Consider the following 20,034-nt stretch of genomic DNA (forward strand, 5'->3'; position numbering starts at 1 on the left):
CTCTCCCGGGTGGAGGTCGTGCTGAGGAAGTCTGCTTCCCAGTTGTCCACTCCCGGAATGAACACTGCTGACAGTGCTCACACATGATTTTCCGCCCAGCGAAGAATCCTTGCAGTTTCTGCCATTTCCCTCCTGCTTCTTCAGCCGCCCTGTCTGTTTACGTGGGCGACTGCCGTGATGTTGTCCCACTGGATCAATACCGGCTGACCTTGAAGCAGAGGTCTTGCTAAGCTTAGAGCATTGTAAATTGCTCTTAGCTCCAGTATATTTATGTGGAGAGAAGTCTCCAGACTTGATCACACTCCCTGGAAATTTTTTCCTTGTGTGACTGCTCCCCAGCCTTTCAGGCTGGCATCCGTGGTCACCAGGACCCAGTCCTGAATGCCGAATCTGTGGCCCTTTAGTAGATGAGCACTCTGCAGCCACCACAGAAGAGACACCCTTGTCCTTGGAGACAGGGTTATCCGCTGATGCATCTGAAGATGCGATCCGGACCATTTTTCCAGCAGATCCCACTGAAAAGTTCTTGCGTGAAATCTGCCGAATGGAATCGCTTCGTAAGAAGCCACCATTTTTCCCAGGACCCTTGTGCAATGATGCACTGACACTTTTCCTGGTTTTAGGAGGTTCCTGACTAGCTCGGATAACTCCCTGGCTTTCTCCTCCGGGAGAAACACCTTTTTCTGGACTGTGTCCAGAATCATCCCTAGGAACAGCAGACGTGTCGTCGGAGACAGCTGCGATTTTGGAATATTTAGAATCCACCCGTGCTGTCGTAGAACTACTTGAGATAGTGCTACTCCGACCTCCAACTGTTCTCTGGACCTTGCCCTTATCAGGAGATCGTCCAAGTAAGGGATAATTAAGACGCCTTTTCTTTGAAGAAGAATCATCATTTCGGCCATTACCTTGGTAAAGACCCGGGGTGCCGTGGACAATCCAAACGGCAGCGTCTGAAACTGATAGTGACAGTTTTGTACCACGAACCTGAGGTACCCTTGGTGAGAAGGGCAAATTGGGACATGGAGGTAAGCATCCTTGATGTCCAGGGACACCATATAGTCCCCTTCTTCCTGGTTCGCTATCACTGCTCTGAGTGACTCCATCTTGATTTGAACCTTTGTATGTAAGTGTTCAAATATTTCAGATTTAGAATAGGTCTCACCGAGCCGTCTGGCTTCAGTACCACAATATAGTGTGGAATAATACCCCTTTCCTTGTTGTAGGAGGGGTACTTTGATTATCACCTGCTGGGAATACAGCTTGTGAATTGTTTCCAATACTGCCTCCCTGTCGGAGGGAGACGTTGGTAAAGCAGACTTCAGGAACCTGCGAGGGGGAGACGTCTCGAATTTCCAATCTGTACCCCTGGGATACTACTTGTAGGATCCAGGGGTCCACTTGCGAGTGAGCCCACTGCGCGCTGAAACTCTTGAGACGACCCCCCACCGCACCTGAGTCCGCTTGTACGGCCCCAGCGTCATGCTGAGGACTTGGCAAAAGCGGTGGAGGGCTTCTGTTCCTGGGAATGGGCTGCCTGCTGCAGTCTTCTTCCCTTTCCTCTACCCCTGGGCAGATATGACTGGCCTTTTGCCTGCTTGCCCTTATGGGGACGAAAGGACTGAGGCTGAAAAGACAGTGTCTTTTTCTGCTGAGATGTGACTTGGAAAATCCACCTTTTTTACCCCAGCTGTTGCCGTGGCCACCAGGTCCGATGGACCGACCCCAAATAACTCCTCCCCTTTATACGGCAATACTTCCATGTGCCGTTTGGAATCTGCATCACCTGACCACTGTCGTGTCCATAAACATCTTCTGGCAGATATGGACATCGCACTTACTCTTGATGCCAGAGTGCAAATATCCCTCTGTGCATCTCGCATATATAGAAATGCATCCTTTAAATGCTCTATAGTCCATAAAATACTGTCCCTGTCAAGGGTATCAATATTTTCAGTCAGGGAATCCGACCAAGCCACACCAGCGCTGCACATCCAGGCTGAGGCGATCGCTGGTCGCAGTATAACACCAGTATGTGTGTATATACTTTTTAGGATATTTTCCAGCCTCCTATCAGCTGGCTCCTTGAGGGCGGCCGTATCTGGAGACGGTAACGCCACTTGTTTTGATAAGCGTGTGAGCACCTTATCCACCCTAAGGGGTGTTTCCCAACGCGCCCTAACTTCTGGCGGGAAAGGGTATAACGCCAATAATTTTCTATCGGGGGAAACCCACGCATCATCACACACTTCATTTAATTTATCTGATTCAGGAAAAACTACAGGTAGTTTTTTCACACCCCACATAATACCCTCTTTTGTGGTACTTGTAGTATCAGAAATATGTAACACCTCCTTCATTGCCCTTAACATGCAACGTGTGGCCCAAATGGAAAATACGTTTGTTTCTTCACCGTCGACACTGGAGTCAGTGTCCGTGTCTGTGTCGACCGACTGAGGTAAATGGGCGTTTTAAAGCCCCTGACGGTGTTTGAGACGCCTGGACAGGTACTAATTGGTTTGCCGGCCGTCTCATGTCGTCAACCGACCTTGCAGCGTGTTGACATTATCACGTAATTCCCTAAATAAGCCATCCATTCCGGTGTCGACTCCCTAGAGAGTGACATCACCATTACAGGCAATTGCTCCGCCTCCTCACCAACATCGTCCTCATACATGTCGACACACACGTACCGACACACAGCACACACACAGGGAATGCTCTGATAGAGGACAGGACCCCACTAGCCCTTTGGGGAGACAGAGGGAGAGTTTGCCAGCACACACCAAAACGCTATATTATACAGGGACAACCTTATATAAGTGTTTTCCCTTATAGCATCTTAATATATAATAATATCGCCAAATAAGTGCCCCCCCTCTCTGTTTTAACCCTGTTTCTGTAGTGCAGTGCAGGGGAGAGCCTGGGAGCCTTCCTAGCAGCGGAGCTGTGTAGGAAAATGGCGCTGTGTGCTGAGGAGAATAGGCCCCGCCCCCTTTTCGGCGGGCTTCTTCTCCCGTTTTTCTGACAACCTGGCAGGGGTTAAATACATCCATATAGCCCCAGGGGCTATATGTGATGTATTTTTAGCCAGCATAGGTACTTTCATTGCTGCCCAGGGCGCCCCCCCAAGCGCCCTGCACCCTCAGTGACCGTTGGTGTGAAGTGTGCTGAGAGCAATGGCGCACAGCTGCAGTGCTGTGCGCTACCTCATGAAGACTGAGAAGTCTTCAGCCGCCGATTTCTGGACCTCTTCTCTCTTCAGCATCTGCAAGGGGGTCGGCGGCGCGGCTCCGGTGACCCATCCAGGCTGTACCTGTGATCGTCCCTCTGGAGCTAGTGTCCAGTAGCCTAAGAAGCCAATCCATCCTGCACGCAGGTGAGTTCACTTCTTCACCCCTAAGTCCCTCGTTGCAGTGAGCCTGTTGCCAGCAGGACTCACTGAAAATAAAAAACCTAACAAAACTTTTACTCTAAGTAGCTCTTTAGGAGAGCCACCTAGATTGCACCCTTCTCGGCCGGGCACAAAAACCTAACTGAGGCTTGGAGGAGGGTCATAGGGGGAGGAGCCAGTGCACACCACCTGATCCTAAAGCTTTTACTTTTGTGCCCTGTCTCCTGCGGAGCCGCTATTCCCCATGGTCCTGACGGAAGTCCCAGCATCCACTTAGGACGTCAGAGAAATAAATAAATAAATATATATATATATATATATATATATATATATATATATATATATATATACACACACATACATACATACATACATATATATAATAAGAATTTACTTACCGATAATTCTATTTCTCATAGTCCGTAGTGGATGCTGGGGACTCCGTAAGGACCATGGGGAATAGCGGCTCCGCAGGAGACTGGGCACATCTAAAGAAAGCTTTAGGACTAACTGGTGTGCACTGGCTCCTCCCCCTATGACCCTCCTCCAAGCCTCAGTTAGGATACTGTGCCCGGACGAGCGTACACAATAAGGAAGGATTTTGAATCCCGGGTAAGACTCATACCAGCCACACCAATCACACCGTATAACCTGTGATCTGAACCCAGTTAACAGCATGATAACAGAGGAGCCTCTGAAAGATGGCTCACAACAATAATAACCCGATTTTTGTAACAATAACTATGTACAAGTATTGCAGACAATCCGCACTTGGGATGGGCGCCCAGCATCCACTACGGACTATGAGAAATAGAATTATCGGTAAGTAAATTCTTATTTTCTCTAACGTCCTAAGTGGATGCTGGGGACTCCGTAAGGACCATGGGGATTATACCAAAGCTCCCAAACGGGCGGGAGAGTGCGGATGACTCTGCAGCACCAAATGAGAGAACTCTAGGTCCTCCTCAGCCAGGATATCAATTTTGTAGAATTTTACAAACGTATTTGCTCCTGACCAAGTAGCTGCTCGGCAAAGTTGTAAAGCCGAGACCCCTCGGGCAGCCGCCCAAGATGAGCCCACCTTCCTAGTGGAGTGGGCATTTACAGATTTTTGGCTGTGGCAGGCCTGCCACAGAATGTGCAAGCTGAATTGTACTACAAATCCAACGAGCAATAGTCTGCTTAGAAGCAGGAGCACCCAGCTTGTTGGGTGCACACAGGATAAACAGCGAGTCAGATTTCCTGACTCCAGCCGTCCTGGAAACATATATTTTCAGGGCACTGACAACGTCTAGCAACTTGGAGGCCTCCAAGTCCCTAGTAACCGCAGGCACCACCAATAGGTTGGTTCAGGTGAGACGCTGAAACCACCATGGGGAGAAACTGAGGACGAGTCCTCAATTCCGCCCTGTCCGAATGGAAAATCAGATCAGGGCTTTTTCAGGATAAAGCCGCCAATTCTGACACGCGCCTGGCCCAGGCCAGGGCCAACAGCATGACCACTTTCCATGTGAGATATTTTAACTCCACAGATTTAAGTGGTTCAAACCAATGTGACTTTTGGAACCCAAAACTACATTGAGATCCCAAAGTGCCACTGGAGGCACAAAAGGAGGCTGTATCCCTTTTACAAACGTCTGAACTTCAGGGACTGAAGCTAGTTCTTTTTGGAAGAAAATTGACAGGGCTGAAATTTGAACCTTAATGGACCCCAATTTCAGGCCCATAGACACTCCTGTTTGCAGGAAATGCAGGAATCGACCCAGTTGAACTTCCTCCGTCGGGCCTTACTGGCCTCGCACCACGCAACATATTTTCGCCAATTGCGGTGATAATGTTTTTGCGGTTACATCCTTCCTGGCTTTGATCAGGATAGGGATGACTTCATCCGGAATGCCTTTTTTCCTTCAGGATCCGGCGTTCAACCGCCATGCCGTCAAACGCAGCCGCGGTAAGTCTTGGAACAGACAGGGTCCTTGCTGGAGCAGGTCCCTTCTTAGAGGTAGAGGCCACGGATCCTCCGTGAGCATCTCTTGAAGTTCCGGTTACCAAGTCCTTCTTGGCCAATCCGGAGCCACGAATATAGTGCTTTCTCCTCTCCATCTTATCAATCTCAGTACCTTGGGTATGAGAGGCAGAGGAGGGAACACATACACTGACTGGTACACCCACGGTGTTACCAGAGCGTCTACAACTATTGCCTGAGGGTCTCTTGACCTGGCGCAATACCTGTCGAGTTTTTTAATCATGTGGACGACTTCTGGGTGAAGTCCCCACTCTCCCGGGTGGAGGTCGTGCTGAGGAAGTCTGCTTCCCAGTTGTCCACTCCCGGAATGAATACTGTTGACAGTGCTATCACATGATTTTCCGCCCAGCGAAGAATCCCTGCAGCTTCTGCCATTGCCCTCCTGCTTCTTGTTCCACCCTGTCTGTTTACGTGGGTGACTGCCATGATGTTGTCCGACTGGATCAATACCGGCTGACCTTGAAGCAGAGGTCTTGCTAAGCTTAGAGCATTGTAAATGGCCCTTCGCTTCAGGATATTTTTGTGAAGTGATGTATCCAGGCTTGACCCTAAGCCCTGGATATTCCTTCCCTGTGTGACTGCTCCCCAGCCTCGCAGGCTGGCATCCGTGGTCACCAGGACCCAGTCCTGAATGCCGAATCTGCGGCCCTCTAGAAGATGAGCACTCTGCAACCACCACAGGATGGATACCCTTGTCCTTGGTGACAGGGTTATCCGCTGATGCATCTGAAAATGCGGCCCGGACCATTTGTCCAGTAGGTTCCACTGGAAAGTTCTTGCGTGGAATCTAACGAATGGGATTGCTTCGTAGGAAGCCACCATTTTTACCCAGAACCCTTGTGCATTGATGCACTGAGACTTGGTTCGGTTTTAGGAGGTTCCTGACTAGCTCGGATAACTCCCTGGCTTTCTCTTCCGGGAGAAACACCTTTTTTCTGGACTGTGTCCAGGAACATCCCTAGGAAACAGAAGACAAGTCGTCGGAACCAGCTGCGATTTTGGAATATTGAGAATCCAATCGTGCTGCCGCAACACTACCTGAGATAGTGGTACACCGACTTCCAACTGTTCCCTGGATCTTACCCTTATCAGGGAATCGTCCAAGTAAGGGATAACTAAAATTCCCTTCCTTCGAAGGGATATCATTTCGGCCATTACCTTGGTAAAGACCCGGGGTGTCGTGGACCATCCCTACGGCAGCGTCTGAACTGATAGTGACAGTTCTGTACCATAACCTGAGGTACCCTTGGTGAGAAGGGTAAATTTTGACATGAAGGTAAGCATCCTTGATGTCCCGAGACATCATGTAGTCCCTTTCTTCCAGGTTCGCAATCACTGCTCTGAGTGACTCAATCTTGAATTTGAACCTCTGTATGTAAGTGTTCAAAGATTTTAGATTTAGAATCGGTCTCACCGAGCCGTCTGGCTTCGGTACCACAATAGTGTGGAATAATACCCCGTTCCCTGTTGCAGGAGGGGTACCTTGATTATCACCTGCTGGGAATACAGCTTGTGAATGGCTTCCAAAACTGCCTCCCTGTCAGAGGGAGACGTCGGTAAAGCCGACTTCTGGAAACGGCGAGGGGGAGACGTCTCGAATTTCAATATGTACCCTTGAGATATTACCTGAAGGATCCAGGGGTCTACTTGCGAGTGAGCCCACTGCGCACTGAAATTCATTGAGAACGGGCCCCCACCGTGCCTGAGCTTGTAAGGCCCTAGCGTCATACTGAGGGCTTTGCAGAGGCGGGAAAGGATTTCTGTTCCTGGGAACTGGGTAATCTCTTCAGCCTTTTTCCTCTCCCTCTGTCACGAGCAGAAAAGAGGAACCTTTTGTCCGCTTGCCAACAAAGGACTGCGCCTGATAATACGGCGTCTTATTTTGAGAGGCGACCTGGGGTACAAACGTGGATTTCCCAGTTGTTGCCGTGGCCACCAGGTCTAAAAGACCGACCCCAAATGTCCCCTTTCCAAGGCAATACTTCCAAATGCCGTTTGGAATCCGCATCACCTGACCATTTTACTGGTAGAATTGGACAACGCACTTATACTTGATGCCAGTCGGCAAATATTCCGCTGTGCATCCTGCATATATAGAAATGCATCTTTTAAATGCTCTATAGGCAATAATATACTATCCTTATCTAGGATATCAATATTTCCAGTCAGGGAATCCGACCATGCCAACCCAGCACTGCACCTCCAGGCTGAGGCGATTGCTGGTCGCAGTATAACACCAGTATGTGTGTGAATACATTTTTGGATACCCTCCTGCTTTCTATCAGCAGGATCCTTAAGGGCGGCCATCTCATGAGAGGGTAGAGCCCTTGTTCTTACAAGCGTGTGAGCACCTTATCCCCCCTAGGGGGTGTTTCCCAACGCACCCTAACCTCTGGCGGGAAAGGGTATACAGCCAATACTTTTTAAGAAATTATCAATTGTTATCGGGGGGAAACCCACGCATCATCACACACCTCATTTTATTTCTCAGATTCAGGAAAACTACAGGTAGTTTTTCCCTCACCGAACATAATACCCCTTTTTGGTGGTACTCGTATTATCAGAAATGTATAAAACATTTTCCATTGTCTCAATCATGTAACGTGTGGCCCTACTGGAAATCACGGTTGTCTCTTCACCGTCGACACAGGAGTCAGTATCCGTGTCGGCGTCTGTATCTGCCATCTGAGGTAACGGGCGCTTTAGAGCCCCTGACGGCCTATGAGACGTCTGGACAGGCACAAGCTGAGTAGCCGGCTGTCTCATGTCAACCACTGTTTTTTTTTATACAGAGCTGACACTGTCACGTAATTTTCAACAGTACATCCACTCAGGACCCCCTAGGTGGTGACATCACTGTTACAGACACTCTGCTCCGTCTCCACATCATTTTTCTCCTCATACATGTCGACACAAACGTACCGACACACAGCACACACACACAGGGAATGCTCTGATAGAGGACAGGACCCCACTAGCCCTTTGGGGAGACAGAGGGAGAGTATGCCAGCACACACCAGAGCGCTATATATATATATATATATATATATATATATATATATATATATATATATATATATATATATATATATATATATATATATATATATATATATATATACACACAGGGATAACCTTATATAAGTGTTTTTCCCCTTATAGCTGCTGTATGTTTTAATACTGCGCCTAATTAGTGCCCCCCTCTCTTTTTTTAACCCTTTCTGTAGTGTAGTGACTGCAGGGAAGAGCCAGGGAGCTTCCCTCCAACTGAGCTGTGAGGGAAAATGGCGCCAGTGTGCTGAGGAGATAGGCTCCGCCCCCTTTTCGGCGGCCTTATCACCCGTTTTTCTGTATATTCTGGCAGGGGTTAAATGCATCCATATAGCCCAGGAGCTATATGTGATGTATTTTTTGCCATGTAAGGTATTTTTATCATGTTTTATTGCGTCTCAGGGCGCCCCCCCCAGCGCCCTGCACCCTCAGTGACCGGAGTATGAAGTGTGCTGAGAGCAATGGCGCACAGCTGCAGTGCTGTGCGCTACCTTATTGAAGACAGGAACGTCTTCTGCCGCCGATTTTTCCGGACCTCTTCGCTCTTCTGGCTCTGTAAGGGGGCCGGCGGCGCGGCTCCGGGACCCATCCAGGCTGGGCCTGTGATCGTCCCTCTGGAGCTAATGTCCAGTAGCCAAGAAGCCCAATCCACTCTGCACGCAGGTGAGTTCGCTTCTTCTCCCCTTAGTCCCTCGATGCAGTGAGCCTGTTGCCAGCAGGTCTCACTGAAAATAACAAACCTAAACTAAAACTTTCACTAAGAAGCTCAGGAGAGCCCCTAGTGTGCACCCTTCTCGTCGGGCACAGAAATCTAACTGAGGCTTGGAGGAGGGTCATAGGGGGAGGAGCCAGTGCACACCAGTTAGTCCTAAAGCTTTCTTTAGATGTGCCCAGTCTCCTGCGGAGCCGCTATTCCCCATGGTCCTTACGGAGTCCCCAGCATCCACTTAGGACGTTAGAGAAATATATATATACACACACATATACACACACACACACACACACACACATATACACACACACACACAAACACACACTCACTGTGCCAATTAAAAGTGCCCCCCCTTTTTTGCCCTGTCACCGTGTTCAGCAGGGGAGAGTCCGGGGAGCCAGCTTCTCTGCAGTGTGCTGTGGAGAAAATGGCACTGGTTAGTGATGGAGGATCAAGCTCCGCCCCCTCGGCGGCGGGCTTCGGTCCCGCTCAAAATTTCAATACTGGCGGGGGATTATATAATATACCGCCTCCGCAGCCTATATATATATATATATGTTAGCCAGTCCCTAGAGGTTTATTATTGCTGCCCAGGGCGCCCCCCCCCCCTGCGCCCTGCACCCTTCAGTGCCCGCTGTGTGTGTTGTGTGTGGGAGCAATGGCGCGCAGCGTTACCTCAGAGAAAATCTGAAGTCTTCTGCCGCCTTTGAAGTCTTCTTTCTTCTTATACTCACCCGGCTTCCATCTTCCGGCTCTGAGGACGTCGGCGCTGCTCCGGGACGAACGGCGAAGGTGAGACCTGCGTTCCGACCCTCTGGAGCTAATGGTGTCCAGTAGCCTAAGAAGCAGAACCTATAATTTTAGTAGGTCTGCTTCTCTCCCCTCAGTCCCACGATGCAGGGAGCCTGTTGCCAGCAGTGCTCCCTGATGAAAATAAAAAACCTAACAAAATTATTTTTCAGAGAAACTCAGGAGAGCTCCCCTGTATGCACCCTATCTCCTCTGGGCACAGGATCTAACTGAGGTCTGGAGGAGGGGCATAGAGGGAGGAGCCAGTGCACACCCATCTAAAGTTCTTTATAGTGCCCATGTCTCCTGCGGAGCCCGTCTATACCCCATGGCCCTTACGGAGTCCCAGCATCCTCTAGGACTTAAGAGAAAACTTGATCTGTACAACTTTCATTTTCACATAGGTGTCAACACAGTAGTTGAAAAACAAGTCACCCAGCAGTCGAAATGGATAGGCTGGGTAACCATTATCATATGCGATAGTCTGGGATAAGAGATGCACTATACTCACTCTCCGGGGCCTCCACAGTAGCAATAACATTGCTGCACATTGGTCTTGTGACCGACATCCCACTCTAAATCGTCCACGTTGTATGGCAGAGTCTGCTTCATGACCTGCAGGGCTTTGGCGTTGGGTCCTTTCTTCAACGCGCCTCCCCTCTGAAGATGCACGGTAAGATAAATTGCATATAATTAAGTATAAAGTCAAAAGATTTAAAATAATTTGTACAAACAAGTACATATTTATAACTGGTTCCGGTTAGGATACCTGCGTTCCGAATCCAGACACTGCTCAGAATACAGACACCATGATGCCGGAAACCCAAATGCAAGTATGCGGGGCTGTTTAGGATCATACTGTGGGGAGGGAAGCTTAGGGTGTTTGGGAATTAAGGATAGCATACCTACATATAAAGGTGTCGTGATCCTGAGCGTCGGGATGCCAATGTTGGTATTCTGACAGCCAGCATCCCAAGCGCCGGGATCCCAATACCATCCCATTTATAACAGACAAAAACATACACAGATCCTTGTTGCAGAAATCCCAGGCTAAAACACTCAATTAAAATGTTAGGTTTCTCCAATTTGGAGCTTAAACCCCCCACCACCACCAAAATCCTCAACCCATTCTGTGTCCACATTCTACAAGACGCATGCATTTTACAAATTAACCTAGTCACAAATATACAGTAAATCAGCAAATAAGTATGAAACGGACTAACTAATTGTAGATTAAAAATAACTTCAACAAAAGTACAGTAGCCGTTCTACGCCTACGTGAAACACTTGCCAGCTGTTCTGCTGTATCACATGTGTAACCAGCTTTGCAACATGATCAGTGTATTGAAAGAAAAACAAAAATACATTTAGAAAAAGCAAAACCCTCACTAACAGGTCTAACATCTTCATTCTAGTTCTACCTTTGTCGTAGTGGCGAACACACACTGCCGGCACAGCCATTTCTCATCTGTATCAATCACGCTCGAGTCAATCTTGGGGGTGTGGCACAGTTGGTGATAGCCTAAAACCAAATCCCAAATACTCTGGGTAAACTTAATGCCACCTTAAAAAAAATCCTATAGTGTGTGTATGTATGTATGTATATATATATCTATATACACACACACTTTTTTTTTTATTATTTCTCTTTTACTGCTCATTTGTTATCCCTACAGCATTCTTTACATTCCCACAGCTCTCAGAATGTTCACGTTTAAAGGACTTACAGTACAGTAGCCAGTTAAGCTTTTATTAAATACAATATTTTTCTCTGTCTCCAATTAACAGTTTATTTAGTTGTGGAACCACCTAATGCTATCATGCAATAACTTAATAAAACTCAATACTTAGAGTGTATCAAATTAATGATGTGAAAATACTTTGGAAACAATACTTGAAACACAAATTTTAGGATATGAAGCAAAAGTACCAGAACTACAAAATTAAAAACAATAAAAAAAAAAAAAAATATATCAGATCAGTAAAAAAAATAAAAATATATATATCTGATAAATATTTTAACAAAATTAATGTTTTATCTATATTCAGTCTGGGATTGATTAACTACATGGAAACGCATCAGCACTTAATTTAGATGAGGATATTCTAAGGTCTGTATGTAAAAGTTAGAGTGCTCAGTATACAGACCTTGCCCACACTTGTCACAAATAACAATTTCATTTGGCGCTTTGGAATATTCCTCCTGACATATGGTACACACCATTTCCCCACTTTCAGTGGCCCCTGAAATAAAGAAATAGAAAAAAAAAATTTTCAGTGAATTCCCATGATGGTTCATAGTATTTTTAATCGATGTAATGTACTCCCCCCTTTCCCCCACCCCAATTAGTCAAAGTCGTAAAGGTGCATACACATAGTGCAATGTAACCTAACAGTGTTGTGTAAAAAAAAAAAAAAAAAATATATATATATATATATATATATATATATATATATATATATATATATATATATATATATATATATATATATATATAGTTGAGGGAAAAGCAGCGACCACGGTGTCAATAAATTAAAAAATTGCCAAGAAAATTGCCAATAAATATATAACAACTATTTTATTATTACATTGAAGATAAAAAAAAGAAATTGGGACAACAAGATATACACAACTGAACTAAAAGCACTAAATGAACATATACACTACAATAAAAATAACTTTCCTTATCTTAGAATGAGGTAGGTAAGGGTCACCCATATAAAAAAATTAAAAAAAAAAAATTATATATGTATATATACACACATACACATATATATATATTATATATATATCTATATATATCTATATACACACATATATTTACATATATATATATTTACACACATATATATTTACATATATTTACACACACACACACATATATATATACATATATATATATATACACACACACACACACATATATATATATATATATCTATATCTATCTATATATCTATATATATATATACACACACACACATATATTTACATATATATATATTTACATATATATATATTTACACATTATTACATATATACATATATTGCATATATATATATAATATATATACATATATATATATATATATATATATATATATATACATATATACATATATACATATATTACACACATATATATATATATATATATCAAAAAAATAAAGGGAACACTAAAATAACACATCCTAGATCTGAATGAATGATATATTCTTATTAAATACTTTGTTCTTTACATAGTTGAATGTGCAGACTACAAAATCACAAAAATTATAAATGGAAACCAAATTTATTAACCCATGGAGGTCTGGATTTGGAGTCACATTCAAAATTAAAGTGGAAAAACACACTACAGGCTGATAAAACTTTGATGTAATGTCCTTAAAACAAGTCAAAATGAGGCTCAGTAGTGTGTGTGTGGCCTCCACGTGCCTGTATGACCTCCCTACAATGCCTGGGCATGCTCCTGATGAGGTGGCGAATGGTCTCCTGAAGGATCTCCTCCCAGACCTGGACTAAAGCATCAGCCAACTCCTGGACAGTCTGTGGTGCAACATGGCATTGGTAGATGGAGCGAGACATGATGTCCCAGATGTGCTCAATTGGATTCAGGTCTGGGGAACAGGTGGGCCAGTCCATAGTATCAATGCCTTCGTCTTGCAGGAACTGCTGAGACACTCCAGCCACATAAGGTCTAGCATTGTCTTGCATTTGGAGGAACCCAGGGCCAACCGCACCAGCATATGGTCTCACAAGGGGTCTGAGGATCTCATCTCGGTACCTAATGGCAGTCAGGCTACCTCTGGCGAGCACATAGAGGGCTGTGCGGCCCCCCAAAGAAATGCCACCCCACACCATTACTGACCCACTGCCAAACCGGTCATGCTGGAGGATGATGCAGGCAGCAGAACCTTCTCCTTGGCGTCTCCAGACTCTGTCACGTCTGTCACATGTGCTCAGGGAGAACCTGCTTTCACCTGTGAAGAGCACAGGGCACCAGTGGCGAATTTGCCAATCTTGGTGTTCTCTGGCAAATGCCAAACGTCCTGCACGGTGTTGGGCTGTAAGCACAATCCCCACCTGTGGACGTCGGGCCCTGATACCACCCTCATGGAGTCTGTTTCTAATCGTTTGAGTAGACACATGCACATTTGCTGGAAGTCATTTTGCAGGGCTCTGGCAGTGCTCCGCCTGTTCCTCCTTGCACAAAGGCGGAGGTATCGGTCCTGCTGCTGGGTTGTTGCCCTCCTACGGCCTCCTCCACATCTCCTGATGTACTGGCCTGTCTCCTGGTAGAACCTCCATGCTCTGGACACTACACTGACAGACACAGCAAACCTTCTTGCCACAGCTCGCATTGATGTGCCATCCTGGATGAGCTGCACTACCTGAGCCACTTGTGTGGGTTGTAGGGAGGTCATACAGGCACGTGAAGGCCACAAACACTACTGAGCCTCATTTTGACTTGTTTTAAGGACATTACATCAAAGTTGGATCAGCCTGTAGTGTGTTTTTCCACTTTAATTTTGAGTGAGACTCCAAATCCAGACCTCCATGGGTTAATAAATTTGATTTCCATTGATAATTTTTGTGATTTTGTTGTCAGCACATTCAACTATGTAAAGAACAAAGTATTTAATAAAAATATTTCATTCATTCAGATCTAGGATGTGTTATTTTAGTGTTCCCTTTATTTTTTTGAGCAGTGTGTGTGTGTGTGTGTGTGTGTGTGTGATGTATGTATGTATGTATGTATGTATGTATGTATGTATGTATGTATGTATGTATGTATGTATGTATGTATGTATGTATGTATGTATGTATGTATGTATGTATATATATGTATATATATATATATATATGTATATATATATATATATATATATATATATATATATATATATATATATATATACACATACACACACACACATATACACACACACACATATACACACACACACATATACACACACACACATTGGGACATCGACTCAGTGCTGATATTTTGGGCTCTATACACCACCACAATGGATTTGAAGTGGGAGGCACATATAGAAACAGTTGTAATTCCTACACCGTTCATCTGATTTGGATGTAAATATCCTCAAATTAAAGCGGAAAGTCTGCAGTTAAAGCACATCTTGTTTGTTTCATTTCAAATCCATTGTGGTGGTGTATAGAGTTCAAAATATGAGAATTGAGTCGATGTCCCAATATTTATGGACCTGACTGTATATACCTACTCTCTATAAAGGTCAATATTGTCATATGATTACAGAAATATAGAATTTCACAGCAGATAAGAACCATTTGGGCATTCCCTTAGCTTCTAAAGGTGAATGGGACTCGATCTGCTTGTGCACATGACAATGCAGAAAAGTAGTTGCTGATCTGCAGTCAATATACTGACCACAGGGCTTGGGTGGCTAGAATGCTCAATTGCTTCCCAGCACACAATGATACATATGGGTCATCAAGAACAGCGATTGTAAAGGCTTGAATTGTTTAAGTATGCTCTGAAATTTTGGCCTGTCAAATAAGTGACTCCTTCAATTGTCACATTTCCTACACAAATCCACACATTCTAACCTTTTTACATATAAAATGCAGAATATCAATCTTGTTGCTTTGGAATATGTAGGAATATCGAATATTGTAGCCTTCTGGCACCCAATACTTTCAGTAAAAATTCTCCCTACAAACAAGTCTTCTTTAAGTTCATTGTATGGGGTGACATTTGTAACTACATTTTGTTCATGTATAACTTCATAGTAACTTTATAGTTTATGCCGAGATATATATTAGTACTTTATTTGAGCTCAATGTTTTACACACAGGTACCAGCTGGAAATGTAGACTCAATTGGTATAATAAGCAGTCTCTCACTTTTGACCCAGTGTAAGTGGGGAGGGTAGACAGCTGTTTAGGTAAGTAGGTCTCTCTATGGGCCTAACTCAGGCCTATTCTTTGACGTGTGTGTGACATGGCAGCGATGATTTTGCAAGTTTCGAGCAGCCCTCTGCCTACACAGCCTAGCTGCAAAGGCAGACGGCTACCATCCGTGTTATGGGTCGCAGCCGCCGCAACCCACCCCAGTATTGGTGCGGACACTCCTCTTGTCCGGACCGTGCTCCTTAAACGGAGCGCAGAAGCCCAGAAAACGCGGCGTCAATGCCCCATTCCCACCCCCTCCAGATCTTCAACTGGGTTCTGAAGAGAATGCAGGTTATGACCTTGCACATGCGTGTACTGGCGCATGCACAGATATGCAAAAACATCGCTTCATAGCGATTTTTGCACATCAGCGACAGGGTCTGAATTTGTCTCTCTCTCTATTTTTGGTGTATTAGGTCCATAAGTGGATCTTATGTGAACGACTACTGCACCCACCTTCAGAGATACTGAAAGCAATATTTCAAAGACAAATGTTAATGTTCCTGAATGCTTGCTGTACAGCCTAGCAGTTTACACATAGAACCAGCTTCAATCAGAACTGATTTACTGTCTGCAGCAGGACTACTTCTCTGAAAACCCACTTCAGTTTAATAACTCAGACCGTTATTAAAAAGGGACGCTGAAGATGACTGAATTTCAAAATGTGAACTGCTTAAAAATCGATGACCATCATTCGGGACAGATCTTAAAACATCTGAGATAACAGTTGACTATTTTAATTTGTTCTTGCTATTATAACAAAGTATACGTGTATATTTTCATAGTTGTAACTTTTAGGACATTTCAAACAAGCGTAAGCGTTTGTCTTTGTCAGTTACCATATTTAACACATATCCCAGAACCTGGTCGCTTGAATTTCAATAAAGAACATTCATCTAGATCTGACACCTCTAAGTTAAAAAGGACATAGACTGCCCCTTCCCACAAAGACAGAGGAAATGTAATGGGCTACGACTTGAAGACATCGGCGAGATCCCGGCGAGTTTGCCTAAATGTTTACAAATTTGAAAGGCGGATTTAGGTTGCTTTTGCTTTGTAAATGATTGCCACTAAGACATTTGTCAGACTCTTCAGAAGCTAGCTGAAGTCTACAAGTCGCAGACTATGACATTTTCCCCCCCATATCTGACAGGGGTGTGGATTATAGGGTTGACAGGGTTTCAACATTGAAAAAGGTCAACACAAGTTCAATATATTTTTTGTGTCGTTTTCTTTGTAAAGTGACTGGGAACCCCAATTAGTGCAGTGTCCCCTAGCAAGGCTCGCTATGCTTCAGGCAAGATTACTATTCCCAATCGTAGTCCACATGGATCGTAAAGTATGAAAAAGTAAAAATAATTTATTTTTAAAAAGTGAAAACTTATGTCGACCTTTGCCATGTCGACCAATAGTGGTCGACCTAAAGACCGGATACCATCTAACAGATGGTATCACTTTCTGTACCACCACAGCAGGGCCCTCCAAAAGGAATGGACACATTTAAATTTTTCCATGTTTAAACCATTTAATATTAAATTAAAATTGTTCAAATGTTACCTGGTACTGACTACAGAAAGTTCCCATCTACCTCTCCTACCTATCCTGTTGGAGGGCATGTAAACAGCTGGGCACTATATGCAACATATTAGGCCTGCCCTTTTGAAGATATTAAGTTGATGACTGGGAAAATCTTTCAGGCCCATATTATCCTTTACCTGTGGAATGTATTTATCTCCCATAATATTCCCGGTACTGACTATTACCTTCTAGGACTCATCCTAGTAGCGACAAGAGATCTCAAAATACAAGAACAATGATATCAAAATGGGTTCAGTATGACTTACCGGCAGCCGGAATACTGGCCATCAGCGGCATCCCGACCGCCAGTATGCCGGCAGTGGGATAAGCGCAAAGATTCCCTTTGAGGGATCGTTGACTTGCTGCGCTTGACACAGGTTCTATTCTCATTATGGGTGTCATTGACGCAAACGAGTGGGAATAGTCGTATTGCGCCGGTATGCCAGCTGCCAGCATTGCCACCTGTCGGAATCCTGGCGTCGGTATCCTGATCGCCGGTGTCCCAACAGCCAGCAAATTAAAAAACGTATACCCTCAAGATGTCACATGCTGGCTAAAAATTAAAAAAAAAATCTCCTTAAATCAATATGAATTTTCAAAGATACATAGCTTATGAAAATCACACCGGTAAGAAGCGGGCATCTCATCTGTCAGGATATGCCATTACCCTCTTCTCTAGCCTGCTTCCAACAACCTTGCCACACTCATTAGCGTCTAGTTGGTTACTTTCCCAGATTATCATTTCACTGTCTTGCACAACTTTGAATAAGCAATCTGTCGTCATTTATATCACGTTAGAGTCCTCAATACCTTAACATTCATTTTTCATTATCTTATAGAATGCACCAAAATTGATATGTACCCCATATTTATCTAGCCTTCTATAACATAATCACTAAGCATTGCTTAGTAGGAGTTGTATCAGACTGTCAATATACATAGGACACGAGCCATATCACTCCAACTGTAGTGCTATTAAATGTGTGCTTGAAAAAAATATTGTAAGCATGTTTTCAAAACAATGGGGTGTCAGGGTTTTCAGCGCCAATAATACTAGACTTTGGGTGGAATCAAATTAGAAGCAATGGCTGCAAATTAAATGCGGGAAGGGTTCAGAGGCTAAATCTTGCCGTAACATAGAAACATAGAATTTAACGGCAGATCAGAACCACTTGGCCCATCTAGTCTGCACTTTTTTTTTAACCATATTTTTATCTCAAAATAAGAATTTACTCACCGGTAATTTCTATTTCTCGTAGTCCGTAGTGGATGCTGGGGACTCCGTAAGGACCATGGGGAATAGACGGCTCCGCAGGAGGCTGGGCACATCTAAAGAAAGATTTAGGACTATCTGGTGTGCACTGGCTCCTCCCCCTATGACCCTCCTCCAAGCCTCAGTTAGGAACTGTGCCCGGAAGAGCTGACACAATAAGGAAGGATTTTTGAATCCCGGGTAAGACTCATACCAGCCACACCAATCACATCATATAACACGTGATAGGAACCCCGGTTAACAGTATGATAACAAATGGAGCCTCTGAAGAGATGGCTCACAACAAAACCCGATTTTTGTAACAATAACTATGTACAGGTATTGCAGACAATCCGCACTTGGGATGGGCGCCCAGCATCCACTACGGACTACGAGAAATAGAATTACCGGTGAGTAAATTCTTATTTTCTCCGACGTCCTAGTGGATGCTGGGGACTCCGTAAGGACCATGGGGATTATACCAAAGCTCCCAAACGGGCGGGAGAGTGCGGATGACTCTGCAGCACCGAATGAGAGAATTCCAGGTCCTCCTCAGCCAGGGTATCAAATTTGTAGAATTTTGCAAACGTGTTTGCCCCCGACCAAGTAGCTGCTCGGCAAAGTTGTAAAGCCGAGACCCCTCGGGCAGCCGCCCAAGATGAGCCCACCTTCCGTGTGGAATGGGCTTTTACAGATTTAGGCTGCGGTAAGCCTACCGCAGAATGCGCCAGCTGAATAGTGCTACAAATCCAGCGCGCAATAGACTGCTTAGAAGCAGGAGCACCCAGCTTGGTGGGTGCATACAGGATAAACAGCGAGTCAGTCTTTCTGACTCCAGCCGTCCTGGAAATATACATTTTTAGGGCCCTGACTACGTCCAGCAACTTGGAATCCTCCAAGTCCCTAGTAGCCGCAGGCACCACAATAGGTTGGTTCAAGTGAAAAGCTGACACCACCTTTGGGAGAAACTGAGGACGAGTCCTCAATTCTGCCCTATCCATATGGAAAATCAGATAAGGGCTTTTACAAGACAAAGCCGCCAATTCTGAAACCCGCCTGGCCGACGCCAAGGCCAACAGCATGACCACTTTCCACGTGAGATATTTTAAATCCACAGTCTTAAGTGGTTCGAACCAATGTGATTTCAGGGATGCCAAAACCACATTGAGATCCCAAGGTGCCACTGGGGGCACAAAAGGAGGCTGAATATGCAGTACTCCTTTGACAAAAGTCTGAACTTCGGGCAGTGAAGCCAGTTCTTTTTGGAAGAAAATCGACAGAGCCGAAATCT

The 20,034-nt window shown here is 44.7% G+C and overlaps 1 protein-coding gene across 6 annotated transcripts in view; it reads right to left on the reverse strand.

Annotated features, from left to right (window-relative positions):
• The window catches only part of MTF2 (metal response element binding transcription factor 2), a 181,035-nt gene that overhangs the window by 90,362 nt on the left and 70,639 nt on the right, over positions 1-20,034 (reverse strand). For 5 of the 6 annotated variants that reach the window (XM_063939878.1, XM_063939874.1, XM_063939877.1 and 2 more), the window contains exons 4-6: positions 12,121-12,216; positions 11,394-11,494; positions 10,484-10,632 (exon numbers count right to left, since the gene is read on the reverse strand). In XM_063939878.1, coding sequence (XP_063795948.1) covers positions 10,484-10,632; positions 11,394-11,494; positions 12,121-12,196 — 326 coding nt within the window. In that variant the 5' untranslated portion in view covers positions 12,197-12,216. The remainder of the gene's footprint in view (positions 1-10,483; positions 10,633-11,393; positions 11,495-12,120; positions 12,217-20,034) is intronic. The other variant, XM_063939876.1, reaches the window with a different exon arrangement.

The sequence above is a fragment of the Pseudophryne corroboree genome, chromosome 9, assembly GCF_028390025.1.
Source record: "Pseudophryne corroboree isolate aPseCor3 chromosome 9, aPseCor3.hap2, whole genome shotgun sequence".
Classification (NCBI taxonomy): domain Eukaryota; kingdom Metazoa; phylum Chordata; class Amphibia; order Anura; family Myobatrachidae; genus Pseudophryne; species Pseudophryne corroboree.